This window comes from Heterocephalus glaber, unplaced genomic scaffold, assembly GCF_053883595.1.
Source record: "Heterocephalus glaber isolate CG9 unplaced genomic scaffold, H.glaber_assembly_v1.0 deba00001481, whole genome shotgun sequence".
NCBI lineage: Eukaryota > Metazoa > Chordata > Mammalia > Rodentia > Bathyergidae > Heterocephalus > Heterocephalus glaber.
Window position 1 is genome coordinate 1,412,214 of NW_028258317.1, and position 20,287 is coordinate 1,432,500.

The following is a 20,287-nucleotide window of genomic DNA, read 5'->3' on the forward strand; positions in this document are numbered from 1 at the left end:
TTGGAATTGCATTAAATCTATATAGCAGTTTTGGAAGGATGGCCATTTTCACTCTATTAATCCTTCCTACCCAGGAGCAGGGGATGTCTGTCCATGTTCTGATATCATCTTCAATCTCTCTTTTCAGAGTGCCATAGTTTTCAGAGAAGAGGTCTTTGATTTCTTTTGTTAGGATGATTCCCAGGTATTTCAGTGTTTTGGATGCTATTGTGAAAGGAATTATTTGCCCTATTTCTCTCTCAGTGAGTCTGTCATTGGTGTAGAGGAAAGCTATTGATTTTTGTGTGTTGACCTTGTAACCAGCTATTTCACTGAATTTGGTTATAAAGTCTAGAAGACTTTTGGTGGAGTTCTTGGGGTCTTCTAGGTAGAGTATCATGTCATTTGCAAATAATGACACTTTAGCTTCTTCATTACCTATCTTTATTCCTTTTATTTCTTTCTCTTGTCTAATTGTGGTGGCTAATGTTTCCAGAACTATATTGAACAAGAGTGGTGATAGTGGACATCCTTGTCTTGTTCCTGATTTGAGTGTGAAGGATTTCAGTTTTTGACCATTTAGTAGGATATTGGCTGTTGGCTTTTCACAGATGGCTTCTATCAGTTTGAGGTAGAGACCATCTATTCCAATTTTTTGTAGGGTTTTTATCATAAATGCATGTTGGATTTTGTCAAATGCTTTTTCTGCATCTGTGGAGATAATCATCTGGTTTTTGTCCTTGGCTCTATTGATATAGTGCATTACATTAATTGATTTTCATATATTGAACCATCCCTGCATCCCTGGGATGAATCCCACTTGATCAGGGTGTATGATCTTCTTGATGATCTTCTGCATTCTGTTTGCCAATATCTTATTAAGGATTTTTGCATCTATGTTCATTTGTGAGATTAGCCTATAGTTCCCTTTTTCGGTTGGGTCTTTCTCTGCTTTGGAGATCAAGGTGATGCTTGCTTCCAGGAATGAATTTGGGAGTATTGCTTCCCTTTCAATTTCATTGAAGAGTTTCAACAGTAGTGGCAGCAGTTCCTCTCTAAATGTCTTGTAGAATTCAGCAGTGAAGCCATCAGGCCCTGGGCTTTTTTAGTTAATAAGTTTTTAATTACATTTTCAATTTCATTGGTTGATATTGGGTTGTTCAGAATTTTTAGGTCTTCCTCATTCAACTTTGGTAATTCATATGTATCTAGGAATCTGTCCATTTCTTCTGTGTTGTCCATCTTATTGGCATATAGGTTCTGGAAGTAGGTATTGATGACCATCTGGATTTCTACTGGGTCTATTGTAATTTCACCCTTTTCATTCCTAATTGCATGGATTTGGGCCTTTTCTTTCCTTTTTCTGACAAGGTTGGCTAAAAGTTAGTCAATTTTGTTGATTCTTTCAAAGAACCAACTCTTGGCTTCATTGATTTTTTGTATCATTCTCTTAGTCTCCATTACATTGATTTCTCCTCTGATCTTTATAATTTCTTCCCTTGTATGAGCTTTGGGGTTGTCCTGCTCTTCTTTTCCTAGAAGCTTGAGGTTCAGCATCAGGTTGTTTAATTGGGCTCGTTCTGTTTTCCTAATATGCGTATTCACTGCTATGAATTTCCCTCGTAAGACTGCTTTCATTGTGTCCCATAGATTCTGATATGTTGTATTGTCATTGTCATTTAATTGAAAGAACTTTCTGATTCCTTCTTTAATTTCCTCTGTGACCCATTGGTTATTCAGAAATGTGTTGTTCAATTTCCACGTGTTTATGAAATTTTTTGGGTTTCTTTTGCTATGGCTCTCCAGTTTCATCGCACTATGGTCTGATAATATACAGGGGATAACTTCAATTCCTTTGCACTTACTTAAACATGTTCTATGTGTGAGTATGTGGTCTGTTCTTGAGAATGACTCATGTGCAGCTGAGAAGAATGTGTATTCTGATTTTGTGGGGTGGAAGACTCTGTAAACATCTGTTAAGTTCATTTGTTCAAGAGTTCAATTGAGTTCTAGTATTTCATTACTTGTTTTCAGTCTAGTTGATCTATCTGTGACAGTGGGGTGTTGAGGTCGCCCACTACAATTGTATTAGTGCATATATGACTTTTCATGTCCGTTAGTATTTGTTTTATACAGTTGGGTGGACTAGTGTTTGGTGCATGGATATTTATGATTGTCATCTCTTCCTCTTGGATTCTTCCCTTTACAAGGATGTAGTGTCCTTCTTCATCTCTCTCAATCAGTATTGGTTTGAAATCTACTTGATCTGCAAAGAGGATGGTGACTCCTACTTTTTTTCAGGTTCCTGTCGCATGGAGTATTGTTTTCCACCCTTTAACTTTCAGTCTATGAGTTTCCTTTTGAATGAAGTGTGTTTCTTGTATGCAGAATATTGTTGGATTTTGCTTCTTGACCCATTCTGCCAGTCTATTTCTTTTGATTGGTGAATTGAGACCATTAATGTTGATGGTTATAACTGAAACGTATTGACTTGTCATTGCCATGACTTTTTCTTTTTATTGGGTTCTCCCCCTTTACATTTAATTTCTTGTCATGCCAGATGGATTCAATCTGCTGGGCTTCCTGGGGTTGTGATCCTCAATGTCTGTTCCTAGGCTATTGTGTAAAATTCTTTGGAGTGCTGGTTTGGTATTCACGAAGTTCCTAAGGTGCTCTTTGTCATGAAAGTACCTTATTTCTCCATCCATTTTGCAAGATAGTTTTGCAGGGTACATCAATCTGGGTTGGAGGCTGTTTTCTTTTAGGGCTTGGAATATGTCACTCCAAGCTCTCCTTGCCTTGATAGTTTGTGTTGAGAAGTCTGCTGTGATTCTGATGGGCTTTCCTTTGTATGTGATGTGTTTCTTTTCTCTAACTGCTTGTAGAACTTTATTCTTCTGCTGAGTTTCTGGAATCTTAACAATTATATACCTATGTGTAGATTTTTTTTGATCAAGGCTATTTGGAGTCCTATATGCCTCACTTATCTGTATGTCAAGCTCTTTTCCCCTGCTTGGGAAGTTTTCTGCCATTATTTCTGTGAAGAGATTTTTTATGTCGTGTCCACTCTCTCCTGTTTCTTCATTGAGTCCAATCAGTCTTATGTTATTCTTCTTTGCATCATCTAACAGCTGCTGGATTGATTTCTCATGTTCCCTTATAATTTTGAAGCTATTTTTCTTTTCCTGGTCACTAATTGCAATCTTATCTTCTATATCTGAAATTCTGTCCTCACATTGGCTCGTTCTGCTGTGTACACTTTCAATGGAGTATTTCATGTCCTGGAAATCTATTTGCATCTGTTTTATGGATTCCATTTGTTTCCTATGTTGGGATTCCATCATTTTCCTGAGCTCCTCTCTAGATTTATTAATCATGTCTTGCACTAGGGGCACTATTTCTCCTGTTATCTGAGAAATTATTTCTGATTTCATTTTTTCCAGATCCCCTTTTGTTGCCAGTTCAGTGGGTCCAGGTGGTTGAGTATCAGAGTGTTCCATCTCATTTCCCTTTGGGGTTGCTGTAGGTGATCTGGGAGTCTGGTTCTGAGACTTATTTATGTGTTTTCTCATTCCTATTGGGGGAGTGGTCTGTTAGCACTGGCATGGATTACCTCCTCTGAGCTGGGAGAGGTGGGACAGGGGCAGGGAGCAGCGGTAGGGATGGTGACCCAAAAGCCCTTTCCTGTGGGCTGGGAGCAGCGGGAGGGATGGTGGCTGGGAAGCCCCTTCCTCTGGACCAGGAGCAGTGGGACAGAAGGTGGCCCAAAAGCCCTTTCCTCTGGGCTGGGAGCATCAGGAGGGATTGTGACCAGGAACCCCCTTCCTCTGGACCAGGAGCAGTGGGATGATGGCTCAGAAGCCCCTACCTCTGGGCCGGGAACAGTGGGCCTCAGTACCTTGGTCTGGTGGTCTGGTGTCCTCTGCATTTTTGTAGTGTGGAACCAGGTGGCTGCCTTTCTGCAGTGGGGTGATTCGGTGTGTTCTGTGTGACTCAGGACCTCAGTAGGGCAAGGGCAGACCTGCCTGTCTGCAGCAGGGTGAGGTAGTTCTTCTTTAAATGTCTTGTTGAATTCAGCAGTGAAGCCCTCAGGACCTGGGCTTTTCTTTGTTGGTAAATATTTTATTACATTTTCAATTTCACTCATTGTAATTGGGGTGTTTAGAATTTCTATATCTTCTTCATTTACCTTTGGCAATTTGTATGTATCTAGGAATCTGTCCATTTCTTCTGTGTTTTCCATTTTATTAGAGTACAGGTTCTCGAAGTAGGTATTGATGATCCTCTGGTTTCTGTTGGATCTCTTGTGACTTCACCTTTTTCATTCTTAATTGCATGTCTTTGTGCCTTTTCTTTCCTTTTTTTGATAAGGTTGGCTGAAGGTTTATCAATTTTATTTATTCTTTCAAAAAACCAATTCTTTGAAAATGGAAAAATAGGAACAAAATCTTTGTAAATAGGGAGGAATGGAGGGGTTGAAAGGGAGGGCTGGGCAAGGGTGAAAAATAAGAACCAAGAGAGACTATGTAAAGGTGCAAATTTCCAATGATGAATGTCATTATATTGTATACCTAAAATGTACCAATGATTGGAATGAATAATCGATAATGCAAAATAGGAAGAAAAGGTCCAAAGGGGTAAGGGTAGTGTGAGGGGAAGGGGAAAGGAAAGAAGGGAAAGGAAAAATGATGGGAAATTGAAAAAATGGAAATAAAATCTTTGTAAATAGGGAATTGTGGAGGGGGTGAAGGGAGGGCTAGAAATGGGGAAAAAATAAGAACCAAGATGCATTATGTAAAGGTACAATTCCCAATGAGAAATGTAATTGTGTTGTACAGCTACAATGTACCAATAAAAGAATTTAATTTAAAAAAACCAACTCTTTGATTCATTGATTTTTTTGTATTGTTCTCTTAGTCTCCATTGCATTGATTTCTGCTTGGATCTTTATAATTTCCTTTCTTGTAAAAGCTTTGAGTTTGTTATGCTCTTCTTTTTCTAGGAGCTTGAGGTTCTGCATTAGGTTATTTTTCTGAGTTCTCTCTGTTTTCCTAATATGGGGATACACTGCTATGAATTTCATGCGTAGAACTGCTTTCATTGTGTCCCACAGATTCCTGTATGTTGTACTGGCATTATCATTTACTTGTAGAAACTGTCAAATTTCTTCTTTAATTTCCTCTGTCACCCATTGGTTGTTCAGGAGGGTGTTGTTCAATTTCCATGTGTTTGTGGGAGTTTTGTAGTTTCTTATGTTATTGATCACCAATTTTATTGCACTATGGTCTGATAATATACAGGGGATAATTTCTATTCTTTTACATTTACTTAGATATGTCCTATGAGCTAGTATGTGATCTATTTTTAAGAATGACCAGTGTGCAGCTGCTAGGGGCTGGGGATTTAGCTCAGTGGTTCTGGCACCTGCCTTGAAAGCACAAGGACCCGAGTTTGATCCCCAGTAACTAAAAAAAAAAAAAAAGGAATGTGTATTCTGATTTTGTGGGGTGGAACACTCTGTAAACATCTATTAAGTCCATTTGTTCAATAGCTTGGTTCAGTTATAGAATTTCATTGTTAATTTTTTTTCTAGTTGATCTGTTTGTGATAGAGGAGTGTTGAGGTCCCCCACTACAATTGTATTAGTGCTCATTTGGTTTTTCATGCCCATTATTATTTGTTTTGTATAGTTGGGGGCATTCGTATTTGGTGCGTATATATTTAGGATTGTCATCTCTTCCTCCTGGACTGTTCTCTTCACAAGGGTGTAGTGACCATCTTTGTCTCTCTTAATTAGTTTTGGTTTGAAATCTACTTTGTCTGCAAATAAGATTGCTATGCCTGCTTTTTTCTGGGTTCCGTCATGTGGAGAAATGTTTTCCATCTTTTTACTTTCAGTCTATGTATTTCCTTTTGAGTTAGGTGTGTTTCTTGTATACAACATATTGCTAGGTTTTACTTCTTAATCCATTCTGTCAGTCTATTTCTTTTGATTGGTGAATTGAGGCCATTAACATTGATAGTTATAATTGATAATATTGACTCATCCTTGTCATGATGTTTTACTGTTGTTAGCTCTTTTATTTCTTATTTTCCGCCCTTTCACTTTAGTGTCTTACCTTGCGTGGTGCCTTCTCTCTGCTGGGCCTCATGGAGTTGTGACCTTCATTGTCTTTTTCTAGAATATTGCTTAAAATTGTTTGGAGTGCTGGTTTGGTGTTCATGAAATTTCTCAGGTATTCTTTGTCGTGAAAGTATCTAATTTCCCCATCAATTTTGAAAGATAATTTTGCCAGATACAACAGTCTAGGTTGGAAATTATTTTCTTTTAGGGCTTGAAATACTTCCCTCCAGGCTCTCCTTGATTTGAGGGTTTGTGTTGAGAAATCTGCCATGATTCTGATGGGCTTTCCTTTGTAGGTGATTTGTTTCTTTTCTCTAACTGCCTGTAGAATTTTGTTCTTCTGTTGGGTTTCTGGGATCTTGACTATTATATGTCTAGGTGTAGATTTTTTTTAGTCATGGCTGGTTGGAGTTCTATATGCCTCACTTATTTGTATGTCAAATTCTCTACCTCTGTCTGGGAAGTTTTCTACTATTACTTCTGTGAACAGTTTTTTTATGTCAATTGTACTTTCTCCTGTTTTTTCATGGACTCCTATGAGTATTGTTATTCTTCTTTGCATCATCTAGCAGCTGTTGGATTGATTTCTCATGGTCTCTTACTATCTCTAAGAAATCTCTGTTTTCATGGTCCTTAACCACAATCCTGTCTTCTATATCTGATATTCTGTCTTCAGATCCTCTTAGTCTCCTCTGCATGCTTTCAATGGAGTTTTTAATCTGAATATCTGTTAGAATCTGTTTCATGGATTCCATTTCTTTCTTATGTGGGGCAATCATGTTTTCCATTTCTTTCTTATGCTGGGCATTCATGGCTTCCAGCATGTTTCTGATCTCATCTATTTTCGTATCTGTTTCTTCTCTAGAGCTTCTAATCATGTCTTTCACTCTGCTCACCATGTCTGTATTTATCTGGAAGATTATTTCTGTTTTGAATTTTTCTAGAGCTTCATGCATCTGCTTTGTTACTTCCTGTGCTATCAGTTCAGGGTGTCCAAGTGGTTGCTTATCAGACTTTTCCACCTCATTTCCCCCAGAATTTCCTTTTTGTGGCATGGAAGCCTGCATTTGTCCCTTGCTTAAGTGTCTTCTCATTTTTGTTTTTGGTACTGTCCTTGGTTTAATTCCTGGGTTGCTATTTCAAAATTGCTTAATGTAGGTATCTTTGTTGCTTGTTTATAAAACCCTTGTGGAATGATTGCTTTTCAGAGATGTCTTCCAGATATGGCTTGTGTTTGGCTTTTGAGACTCTACTGACTCTGAGGCTATTTTATTTTCCTTATACCAGGAAGGAAAACTAATTATATCAATCACAACATGTTAGTCCAAATGACATAGTCAGCAATACCATAACATCAAGCACAGCTTAGAAAATGACAATTTGTGGTAGTTATTAATCTATCACATTTAACTATGTGAGTTAAATTAAAACCAAGGACCAACCCAACGTAAGTTTATAATGAAAAAACTCTTCAATATAGCATCTTTCCCCTTCGGGCTGGGGAGTTAAAAGGAGTTGGGGACGGAGGGACAGGTAGAAAGAACAGGTAAGATTAGCAGTGAGGCCAGAAGACACAGAAAGATCACACAAACTCTAAGAAGTTGTTAAAGGCAAGAGAAAAAGGCAGAATGAAAGAACAAAGATGTGAATAGAATCACCTAACAGCAATAGGGAGGCTAGATACCAAATTTACTTTCCTTTAAACCTAATGATAAGAGAAGGAAAAAGAGAAGAAAAGAACAATAAGGGAGAAATCTGAATTCAGTGCAGAAAGGGACAAATGGGGAGATGAGGAGCAATGTGGGACAGCAAGAGAATGAGCGAGAGAGAGAGAAAAAAAGAAAAGAGAAAAGAAAGAAAAGTAAAAATTTGAAGAGAAAAAAATAAAAAGAATTAAAAATAAGAGAAAAAAAATTTTTTCTTTTTTGAAAATAGCAATAAAAATTATGGGCCTCCTTCAGGGTATGTCTCTGCTGTCACAGTAGGCAATGTAGGAATCCCTGAGCATACACAAGTCAATGAGTCTCAGCAAGCCAGCAGGAGACCAAGTACAGTGGTCTGATGTGCCTTTATTATAGATTCTCTTTACTTTTCCGCTGAGCTTCAGTTTTCATCGAGGAGCCCGAGAAGCCCTCTTTCTGTTACTAACTTCTGCTCTATCTTGTGGCTCTCAGAACAAGGGTCTTTATAATCTCCTGTGCCTCTGTAGTGTGGGACCAGGTAGCAGAAAAGCCAGAAGGCCAAAGGCGCGGAGGGTGGAGCGGGGGGGGGGGACGACTGAGCCTTGGAGGAGCCCACGCGGCTAAGTGGACCTCAACATGGTGTGCGCGCTGCCCGGGACGGCCGTGGAGCTTTGAGCTGCTTGTCTCACCTGGCTGGTCGCGGCTTGGAGAGCGTCAGATCCATAATAGGGTTTTATCCAAACATAAAGAAGAACCAAATTTTGTCGTTTGCGGGAAAATGGATGATCTGGAGACCATCATGTCACGTATAAGCCTGACTCATATGACTATGACCTGTTCTCCCTAATATATGGAATCTTTAAAAGATGACACAAAAGTAGAGGGGAGAGATTGTCAGATGAGAAGGAAATGAGAGTAGGGGAAACAGGATGTAAAAGTGGGTAGTGAAGACCTGGATTTGAGCAAAATACATTATATGCAATGAAACTTCCCAGCCAAAAATGTGAAACTATTCAGGAGAGCAGGGTGAGAAGGTGATAGGGCAGGAAAATGATCAAATTATGCTATGTGCATCCACAAATCTGCAAGAATAGAATCTATTAATCTGCATAACAAACAAAAAAATGGAAAAAAACAAATATGCATCAACTGATGAATGAAGATAAAAAATGTGATCTATCCATACACAACATCCATTGATTATTACTGTATATGGCAATAAAGAGGATGAAGTATGCATGCTACAGTGTCCACGAACCTTGTGGGGAAAAAGTTGGCAAACTATATAGCCCAAGGGCCAAGTCCAACCCTACACCTATTTTTGTAAATAAACTTTCACTGGAACAAGCCAGGCCCATTTGTCTAGGCATTGTCTACAGCAGGTTTTGTACCACAGCAGCAAATTTCAGTAGCCTATGATGCTTAAAATAGATATTATCTGACTCTGTTCCTATAAAGTTTGTTGACTCCTAACACAGAGAAAGAAAGGCATTTTTGTCATTATTTATGCCACCAGTGTTCAACGAATCAGATATATCAGCAGTGTTTCTAAATCAGCTACAAAAAAAATGAAGTAAATCAGTATTTTGTTGATGTCTCACTATTAGAACAAGTCTGGAAGATGGCCAGTATAAGGAGAACAATTAATGGATTGTTGCTATCAGATCTTTTCTTGAATTTGAGTGTGTACATTCAAGTTGCCTTGTTGACATGATTTAATTCAACCCAGAAAACTTAACCGAACTTCTCTCATTTGCAAGGCCTCCTCTGGGTATTGTGAAAGCCAGAGGAAGTGTTCAAATACCTACATCATGATACAGATAGTTGTGAGAAAGAGAGAAGTAAAGTTAGAGAAAGCAGCCAAGACAGAATAAGTAATTACTATTGCTCAGCTTTCTGTGGAAGGAGACAGTAGTTTTAAAACTTCTCTTGTTAGATCTATCTTTTCCAGCTTATCCAGACCATCTTATGCCTTAGTCAATCACTCTTTAAAAATAAAAATAATCATAAATTATAAAATTGTATTGTATGTACAAACATTTGTGCAACCATCCCCCCAAAATGTCTTGTGTTGGTTTATTATTGTTATTGTTGCTGATGCTTCAGGGTACGCTGTTGTTGTTAACTAAGTACAGATGTCTAGAAAATTGGTGAGCCCAGTTTGGGCCATATAGTATTTACTCAACCAAAATTGCATATCAACTGGAGAACATATTACAATTATTCTAAGAGTGCATCATTAGTCAAACTCTAAAGTCTAATATTTACTCTCAGAAGTCCATTTGTTAGGAGGGAACCACTGTCTCCAGTCCTGTTGACTTTTTCCAGTAACAACAGCACATATTTTTGTAGGTGATTGAATGTCTTTTTTTGTTTTGGTAGCAGGGATCAAACTTGGGACCTTGCACTTGCAAGGTAGGAGCCAGAACCACTGAGCTAAATCCCAGGCCCTAGTGATTGAATGTCTTTAGCTATATATAAAAAAACTGCCTTCTGTTGAACTTGGGTGACAGGTAAATGGGAGTAAATCACTTTATCTATTTTTGCATATGTTTGAAAATGTCCATATTAAAAGTTTTTTATATAAAAAAAGAAAAAAATTTTTAAAGGTTTTTTAAAAAATAAAACCTACTTATTGGGTCTGGTTGGTTTTTATTCATGAACACCCTCTCTTCTGTCATTAGTGCCAGGACCTGGAACATCACTTTCATCAGTGGTCCTTCCTAGGGTGGCACCAGTTTGTAAAAAGTGAAGGCATTCAGAAGAGAATATAAGGGCCAGAGATTTAGCTCAGTGGTTCCACCACCTGCCTTGCAAATGCAAGGTTCGGAGTTCAATCCCTGGTACCAAAAAAAAAAAAAATAAAGAAGCAGAAGAAGAGAATGTAAAATGGCTTCTTAATGCTTCCTAGTGGAGCGAGCCATTGAGAAGCACTATGAGAAAACACTTGAAGCAGAATGCATTATTCTAGTTGTATTGCATGTACAGCTGGTCCTCCATATCTGTATTCAACTAACTGTAGACACAAATATTTGAAAACAATTGCATTTTTATTGAACATGTACACATTTTTTCCTTGTCATTATTCCCTGAGCAATACATTGTACAATTATTTACATAGTATTTAATTTGGGTTTTTTAAATTGATTTTATTGGTACATTTTAGAAACACATAATGATCACATTAATCATAGGAAATTTTGTCTGTACATAACATATCTTGATTCTTCTTTTTTCCTCATTCCCCTCCCCTCCCTTCAACAAAAGCTTTGTTTCTATTTTTTTGCCTTCCATTCTTTTTTCTTCATTTACTTTGTATTAGACATTATAAGTAAGCTAGAAATGATTTAAAGTATATGAGAGTATATCCATAGGTTATATGCAAATATCAGTCCATTTTATCTAGTGGGCTTAAATATTTATGTACAGTATTTTGTTATTACTGGGAGTTCCTGGAACCAATTGCCCACAGATACCAAGGGATGAGTCTATATCTCTTCAAGAGAAGGATACGTGTGAACTAAGCTTTCATCAATAGCTGTTCTTCATTCATTAACTGCATTTATTAAGCTCCTGTGTATAGAAAGCCTTATACTAGACAGGGAGACACAAATGCAACATTTATCTTTGGTAAACTGGACAAAGAATCAGACAAACAATGCCTAATTCCTGAAATTTAACACTACCAAGTGTTGGACCCATACTTCAATAATCAAAAGTCAATATAGCACAACTCAGGCCTAATCCATTAAGATTTTAAACTAGACACTAAAAATATGGAAGAAAAATAAGGTATACTCTCTATTCTTAGCCTAAAAAGGCAGACTGATAACAAAATAGATTATTGGGAAAAGAGACCTAAAAAGAATTAGTATGTGTTATGTACATGTACCAATTCCCTGTGATGAATATAATCACTATGCACTGCAAATATGTACTAATAAAAATTAAAATTTTAAAAATTAATTAATGGTAGCATATACAGAGTTCTATAGTATCACAAATAAAAAATTCAAGGAACCCCGGTACTGGAAAAAAAAAAAAAAGATTCAAGGAAGATTTCATGACTTAAAACCAAATCATCATGAGGCATGGAAAAGACCAATAAGTGAAAAAAGATAAGAATCAGAGAGTTATAAAATAGCTTGAGTATGTGCCCAGAATTATTGAAGTAATAATACAATAAAATAAAATTATCACTAGTGTATGAGCACCTCACAATAACTCCAGCTAAAAATAATCACTTATTAAATATAGGATTTTTTTAAGTATAGGTTGAGTATCCCTAACACAAAATGCCAAAATCTGAAACTTTTAAGTGTCTGTATGATGCCACAAGTCTGAGAGTTCAACATACATACACTCTGTTTCATGTACAAAATTACTACACAAAATTATAAAATTGCCTTAAGGCTATGTATACAATGTTTATATGAAACATAAATAAATTTCAAGTTTAGCCTTGGGTCCTGTTGCCAATACACTCATTATGAGTATGCAAATATTCAAAAATCTGAAACACTTTGTCCCTAGTAGGAAGAGGTAGGAGTGCTTTATCTTATTTCAGATAAGGGGTACTCAATCTGTATTTATTAAATGAACAAATGAAGGCAACTCTATAGTGACAAGAATGTCCCCAGCAGCACCATTTGTCATAGCCAAAATGGCTAAACCGTTTTATATCCATCCAATGGAATACTGAAAAATAAATGTATAGCTGCTACACAGATAAATCTATGAGCATAATGCTAAGTGAAAGAAGCCAGACACAGAAGAATGCATACTATGGAATCTCACTTGTAAAAGTTCATAAACAGGCAAAGCCAATTTATGTGATGAATTCAGAGCAGAGTTTACCTTTGGGCCCAAGGTAATGGGTGTGGAAGCAGAAGCAGAGTTGTCCAAGAATATCTTGATCTGGTATGATTACACAGTGTACATTCTTTGAAATAATTCTCCAAGTTGTAAACTTATAATTTGTGCAATTTTCTCAAGGCATACGCATATTGTTGAATGTGGCTTCAGTTTCCTTGCTCAAGTGATAGTGCCTTGAAATAGATTTGCTGTATCTAGAAGGAAGAAGAGTTAGACCCCATAGTAACCGGGTTCTTAAAGCACTTGTGGCTTCTGGTTGCCCTTGGTGGTTATCCAGATGCCTGAGCACAGATAAGGTGTAGCATCAGAGTCATAGAAATCCCCCTTCCTGGAAGCCTCCCAAAAGTGTTCTCTCCTATTTTTTACACATTCACCATGAGAAGCAGTTTCCTCCAAGAAGAGAAGGCCATCTTTAAGGGCTCCCACACCCTCTCTGACTCCACACTGTTCTTTGCAGTAGGAGATAGGCTAAGATAAGATGTAATTAGATGGATTAAGGTTATTGGCCTACAGATAGCAAAAATACCATTGGAATCCAGACAACTATCTAGAATCACATGGTGGTAATTGTGAAGATAGATACACCTGTGGACCTTCTCATCCTTTCTTACCAGTGCCTCTCTTCTGCTCAGATGGTTTTACCTCTACCTCCTCTTATGTCAAGCTGCTCTTGTAGCAGAAGAGCAGAGGATGGAAACTTGGGAGGATCCTTAGAGAGAAGGCACAAAAGAAGGATAAGTGGGAGCCACTGTTGCCACAAAATGATGCCCACTCTTCCCGTTTCCATGGGAAAAACAAAGGGTGACTGAGGTAGAATGCAAACCTCTCACGCCCATGATTCCACTCTAGCCTTGGTTATAGATAAGGGACAAAGTTCCTCTAAGACCAGATTATGAAATTCCCTTCATGCCCAAGTGTAGCCATCCAGCTGCCATCTAACCATTAGAAAAAAGAATGTTTTACAGATCTTCTCTAACATCTTCCACCCTGGGCCAAAGCCAAGAGTTATTTATAGAGAAGAGGTTAAAACCAGGCAACCCAGATCAATCATAAAATTCTGCACTCACACATAGGTAACTCTATTCTCAAGACTCAAAAGAGCAATTTGCTGTTACAGAAGTGGATTCAAGGTCAAGCAGGTAAGTCAAATGGGGTCAAGATGGAGTCTAAGCCTGGGGTTTATGGTCAAGGAATAAATGAAATTACAGGACTCAGAAGCAGAATCACTAGATGGGATAGTTGCCTCTCTGCAGCACATTGAGCACTGATGCTTGCTCTAGATTTTTCTAACTCCTGCTCTGAGTACTCGTACCATTCCTGACTTCCTTTTTACTGGAAATTCAACTCTTCACCCAATTTCAGCCCCAATTTACCCACATTCTGCCCTCTACAGTCAGTACTAAAGTGAAAATGAATAGTAAGGTTCTTTGGCTTTCATATTTCATCAAATGTAAGATGCTTACAAAAAGATGCACCATAATTTCACATACTACTGAAGTGTTCCAATTAAAATTAATATATCATCCACTGTAAAATACAATTTAATTCAATGATGTAAAAACTTGAAAAAAAAAAAAAGGTACTTCTTGGAATCAGTTTTACAGCTGTAACTTGGGCAGAAGTCAGGGAATGTGATGTTATAAGCAATTCAGTTTCACAAGATTGTGTGTATGAATTTAGAAGCCCTTGATACCAATCTATAAAAGCTCTAGAAGTTTCAATGATTGGGTTTCATTTCCAACACTATTATACATTTTAGGTTTTAGACTAGAGGAGTACCTTGGAGAATTATAAAGACCTGCCAAAATATCAGCATAAGCAATCTTGAAAGGGTGATAAGTATTAAACATGATAAATTTAGTATATTTGATGTGTATTTATGTTTCAAGTATGTTAAAGACAATGGGGATGAGGAGGACTAATTTGACAATCAGGAACAAAACCCCTCAGAACCTCAATACCTTGGGCTGGGGATTTAGCTCAGCATATCACTGCCTGCCTCGGAAGGGCAAGGTCCTGAGTTTGATCTCCGGTACCAAAAAAAAAACCCCTCAATATATTTGCAATATTCAAACCAATAACTGTTTTTACCCTTGTGTATTTGAAACAGATTTTTGAATTTTGTGGAGCTGATCCTAAAAACTTGGAAGCAAAGATCCAAGAACTAATGTAAGCTGTTCTCCAAAACAAAATACAGTTGGGACATTTTCAGAGCCAACAGCAAATATGTTTGTGTTTTTATTTGCATCAAATATTATAATGTTCTATCAACTCATCTCCTAATGCTTTACTGGGGGAATGTCACATTGAAATCTCACTGCAACTTTGCTTAAAATTATTGCAATATCAGAATTGTGTCATTTCCACTCCGGAGTTGCCTTTTGCAGTTGATCTGAGCTCATTCCCTAGACAATATTTTCATGACCTTCATAACAAAAGCCCAGCACAGATAAATAATAGCAGGACATCAAAGTTTTCCAAAGATTGCCACAGATGCAGTTCTCCACAGTGACCAAGGAACAGATGAATGCCTTATTACTCCAGTGCACTCCAAATATATAAAAGCTTCTGACAAGTTGAGCCCTTGGTGGTGGTACAAAATTCTTCCACAATGCATCACCTTATATTTGGCCTGCATCATTTTCCTCTCATTCTGCCTTTCTAAAATTCCCCTATAAATTATTTTTTAAATCCTACAAAAACAAAAATGAGAAAATCCTTTTATTACCTATAATTATTTTTCTTAAAAACATGAGATATCTCAGACATCTGGATCCGAGAAGATGATTTCTTCTATACTACCTGAGGATATTCCCTGGTGAACACTAGAGTCACAGAACACAGCCATTAGTAACTGAGATTCTGACAAAGCATAGAATCCATGCGCTTTGTCACAATCCTCTAGACTATAAATAAAGTAGGGAGAAACTGTACTAGCTTAAGCCAAATGCCATATCTATTATTCATTTATCAAATATTTATTGAGCACATACTCTGTGCTAAACACAGTTACAACCTCTAAAAATAAAACTTGATTTATGAAATCCATTTCAGAGATAGTCAGCATTCACGTGAGATTAGTAATGGAGAGAAGAGCTATGGAGAATCTAAGAATCTCCACATAATTCTATCCACTGCTTCCCTTATTTCATGTCAACCACCCTTTCTATTGCACAAATACTGGTAGTCTCTGCCAATAACTCCCAAGTCAGACCACTCATTCCATTATAAAACCTCTGGGGGGCCAAGGGGTGGGGTTGGGGATGGGGCAGGATAAAAACAGAAAAGCTATTTTACTCCTACTATAAGGATGGAAGTGGAAATGGAGAGAATTCCAGAAAAACAAGATGCTGGAAGAAATTAAAATATCATATCCCTGTAAAAATACACTTTGAAAATAAAGTGATGGGTGGGGAATTTAGCTCGGGGGTGCCACCACCTGCCCCGCAAGGGTCCCCAGTTTGATTCCCAGTACCCCCCGCCCCCCCAAAAAAGATGAAAATAAAGTGACAGTTTAAAACAATGTATCTGACAAAAGGCCATATATACAGCTATGTTTACCTATATAAATATTATGTGCTAAAACGTTTGCTAAAACCTTTGCATTTATCGCCATGTTTAACCTTTACAACAATCCTATACTTAAGGAGCATTGTGCTGGGCAAAGTCTTACAGCTGATTCTTTAGGAGCAATTGTGGCAGCTGTCAATTTCTGTGGTGTTGTAAACACTTGGTAGACTTTAAACTGCCACTGGCATCTCCGAACAGAGTTGGAATGATATATGCACAGCAGCCTCTCATTGTAGCACACTACTACCTACAAGAGAGGGACTCTGCTCCCTCCTTCCATTCCCTACCCCACCACTGCCACCCCAAACCCTATACTCTCCTACCACCACCACCTACTCCCCCCATGCTGGAGATGGAATCCAGGGCCTGCCCATAAATGCCACCCAAGCGCTCTACCTCTGAGACACACCCTAGCCAAAGAGATTCTATTATTTTTATCTCTATTTTCTTACACAGGAGAAAATAGACATAAAGAAGTTAAAATGACTTGCTCAAATTTTCACAGAAGAATCTGTACTAGACTCCAGACTGTATGATGCCAAAGTTGACAACAAAGATTTAAGAAAAGTAGTATAATTGAAAATATAAAAATAATGCCATGTTTATCTTAAATTCTACCACTCACACTCTGTTTAACAAAATGAAGGGTCAAAGAATTTCAGATCATCTTGTGAGTGCCCTCACTTTAAAAAAGGCTTGTAGAAAGACATTTAAAGAAGAACTATTACCATTACTCTTTAAACTCATCAAGGAAATTGAAAGGGAAGCAATACTTCAAAATTGATTCCTGGAAGAAAGTGTTACTTTGATTCCAAAACCAGGGAAAGACCCAACCCCAAAAGATAACTACAGGCCAATCTCCCTAATGAACATGGATGCAAAAATCCTCAATAAGATACGGGCAAACAGAATACAGAGGGTCATCAAGAAGATCATACACCCTGACCAAGTCAGATTTATCCCAGGGATGCAAGGATGGTTCAACATTCATAAATCAATAAATGTAATACATCATATTAACAGAGTCAAGGACAAAAACCATATGATCATCTCAATAGATGCAGAAAAGGCATTTGACAAAATCCAACATCCATTCATGATAAAAACTCTACAGAAAATTGGAATAGAAGGTCTTTATCTCAACCTGATTAAGGCTATCTATGAAAAACCAACAGCCAACATCATACTAAATGGTCAAAAATTGAAAACTTTTAAGCTAAAATCAGGAACAAGACAAGGATGCCCACTGTCACCACTCCTGTTCAATATAGTTCTGGAAACATTAGCCACAGAAATTAGAAAAGAGAAAGAAAAAGGAATAAAGAGAGGGAAGGAAGAAGTGAAACTGTCATTATTTGCTGATGATATGATACTTTACATAGAAGAGCCAAAAAACTCCGCCAAAAGACTTCTAGACTTAATTGACAGATTCAGTAGACCTTGGATACAAGGTCAACACTCAAAAAACAATAGCCTTCAAAAAAAAAAAAAACAATAGCCTTCTTGTACACAAATAACAGACTCACTGACAGAGAAATTAGGGAAGTAATTCCTTTTACAATAGCATCCAAAAAAATGAAATATCTAGGAATCAGTCTAATAAAGGAAGCAAAAGACCTCTACACTGAAAACTACAGCACTCTGAAAAAAGAGATTGAAGAGGATACAAGAAAATGGAAAGACATCCCTTTCTCCTGGGTAGGAAGAACCAATATAGTGAAAATGGTCATACTTCCAAAACTACTATATAGATTCAATGCAATGCCGATTGAAATTCCAGCAATATACTTCACAGAACTAGAGAAAACAATCCAAAAATTCATTTGGAACAAGAAGAGACCTAGAATAGCTAAAGCAATTCTAAGCAACAGAGACATGGCTAGGGGTATCACAATCCCTAACATGAAACTATACTACAAAGCTACTGTGATAAAATCAGCATGATACTGGCAAAGGAACAGACCTGAGGATCAGTGGAACAAATTAGAAGATGCAGAAACAACTCCAGACATACTCAGCCACCTCATCTTTGACAAAAGAGCCAACCACCATCATTGGAGGAAAGATACTCTATTTAATAAATGGTGTTGGAAAAACTGGATTTCAGCCTGTCGAAGATTAAAACTAGACCCATATCTATCACCATGCACTAAACTAAGATCAAAGTGGATTAAAGATCTAAATTTTAAGACAGAAACACTAAACTTGCTGGAAGATAAGTTAGGTAGAACTCTTGAAGATATTGGCATAGGAAAAGACTTCATGAAAAAAACCTCAGTAGCACAGGAACTAGCACAAAGAATCAACAACTGGGATCTCATCTTATTAAAAAGCTTCTTCACTGCAAAAGAAACCACCAACAGAGCTAACAGACAACCTACAATATGGGAAAAAAATTTTAGCAGCTGTACCTCAGACAAAGGACTACTATCTAGAATATATAAAGAACTAAAAAACTCAGACCCCCCAAATTCAAAGACCCAATTCAAAAATGGGCATCTAAAATGAACAGACATTTCTCAGACAAAGAAGTAAAAGCAACAAATAAATATATGAAAAAATGTTCATCATCACTGGTCATTTGAGAGATGCAGATGAAAACAACACTGAGATTCCACCTCACCCCAGAAAGAATGGCTGCTATCAAGAAAGCAACCAATAACAAATGCTAGTGGGGGTGTGGGGAGAAAGGAACCCTTCTCCATTGCTAGTGGGAGTGCAGACTGGTGCAACCATTGTGGAAATCAGTATGAAGATACCTCAAAGAACTAGGACTAGAGGTCCCATTTGACCCAGGTATTCCCCTGCTGGGTATCTTCCCCAAAGAATTAAAAGAATCATACCACAGCGATATATGTGCACCCATGTTCATAAAGACACAGTTTGTAATAGCTAAAGTTTGGAAACAGCCTAAGTGCCCATTGACTGGAAACCGGATAAAGAATATGTGGTTTTTTATAAAATGGAGTACTACTCAGCCATAAAGAACGAGAAACTAGAGTCATTTATAGCTAAATGGATGCATATTGAGGCCATACTCATAAGTGAAATAAATAGGAACCACATGTGTAAATACTGAATAGTTTCTCTAGTGTGAGAAACTAATAGTGTAAACAAGGGTTAAAATGATTAAAATGAATAATTGATAACTTGAAAAAGGAAAAAAGGTCCAAAGATGAAGGGGTGAAGGGAGGGGAAGGGGAAAGGAAAAGAGGGAACGGAAAAACTATGAGAAAAGAAAAAAAAATGGAAATGTCTATGTAAGTAGGGAAGGGTGGAGGGGGTGAAGGGTGCACAGGAAATGGGGGAAAAAACTAAGAACCAAGATACATCATGTACAGGTACAAACACCCAATGATAAATGTAAACGAATTGTATACCTAAAATAAAAGAACTTGAAAAACAAAACAAAAAGGCTTGTAGAGAGGGCTGGGGATGTAGCTCTGAAAGAGAGAGCTTGTTTAGCAGGTGCAGGACCTTGGGCTTAATCACCAGCAAGGCAAACAAAAGAAAAGGGGAAAAAAAGGAAGAAATGAACAAACAAAAAAGAGTGGCAAAATGAGGCACAATTGTTTGAAAATTGCAGTACTTGAAATCAAACTTGGATTCAAAAACTACAAGAGCCTTTTGGTTCCCAAAAAATGTATTTTCTCTCTTCTTTTCCTTTATAACTGAAAGTCATAAGTATCTTCAGTGATGCTTTGCATCTTTCCAACCCAGATCCTTGGCCCCCGGGGGCAGGAGGAAACTAGGAAGCAAAGACTGTACTACTTCTGAGACATCTGACTGCTTGTCTCAAGCCTGGCACTTCTTCCCCACAAGCCTGACCTTGCCACAGGGGCAAGGGTAGAAAGTTCTACAGACCGTAGTATTCTTTAAATCTGCGAGCCCCGATGTGTTCTAGATACATTAAACAAGACAAAGAAGGGGTGTTCCCACTCCACCAAAGCAAAAGCCCAGTGGGCCCTGAGCCTGTCTCTCTTCACCCATTTCCCATACATCACTTTGCCAAGTGCAGGAGACAGGTGAGGGAGGCTCACATAGGGCCTTCACCTGG

General features: G+C 37.8%; 1 protein-coding gene across 4 annotated transcripts in view; it reads left to right on the plus strand.

Moving 5' to 3' along the window:
- Txndc8 (thioredoxin domain containing 8) overlaps positions 1 to 20,287 on the plus strand; it is a 70,941-nt gene that overhangs the window by 28,702 nt on the left and 21,952 nt on the right. The window contains exons 5-6 of one of the 4 annotated variants that reach the window (XM_021261121.2): positions 13,734 to 13,799; positions 14,771 to 14,926. The exons of the other annotated variants lie outside the window; for them this stretch is intronic. Coding sequence (XP_021116780.1) covers positions 13,734 to 13,799; positions 14,771 to 14,833 — 129 coding nt within the window. The 3' untranslated portion in view covers positions 14,834 to 14,926. Of the gene's footprint in view, positions 1 to 13,733; positions 13,800 to 14,770; positions 14,927 to 20,287 lie in introns of those variants that run through there. 4 annotated transcript variants of the gene reach the window in all.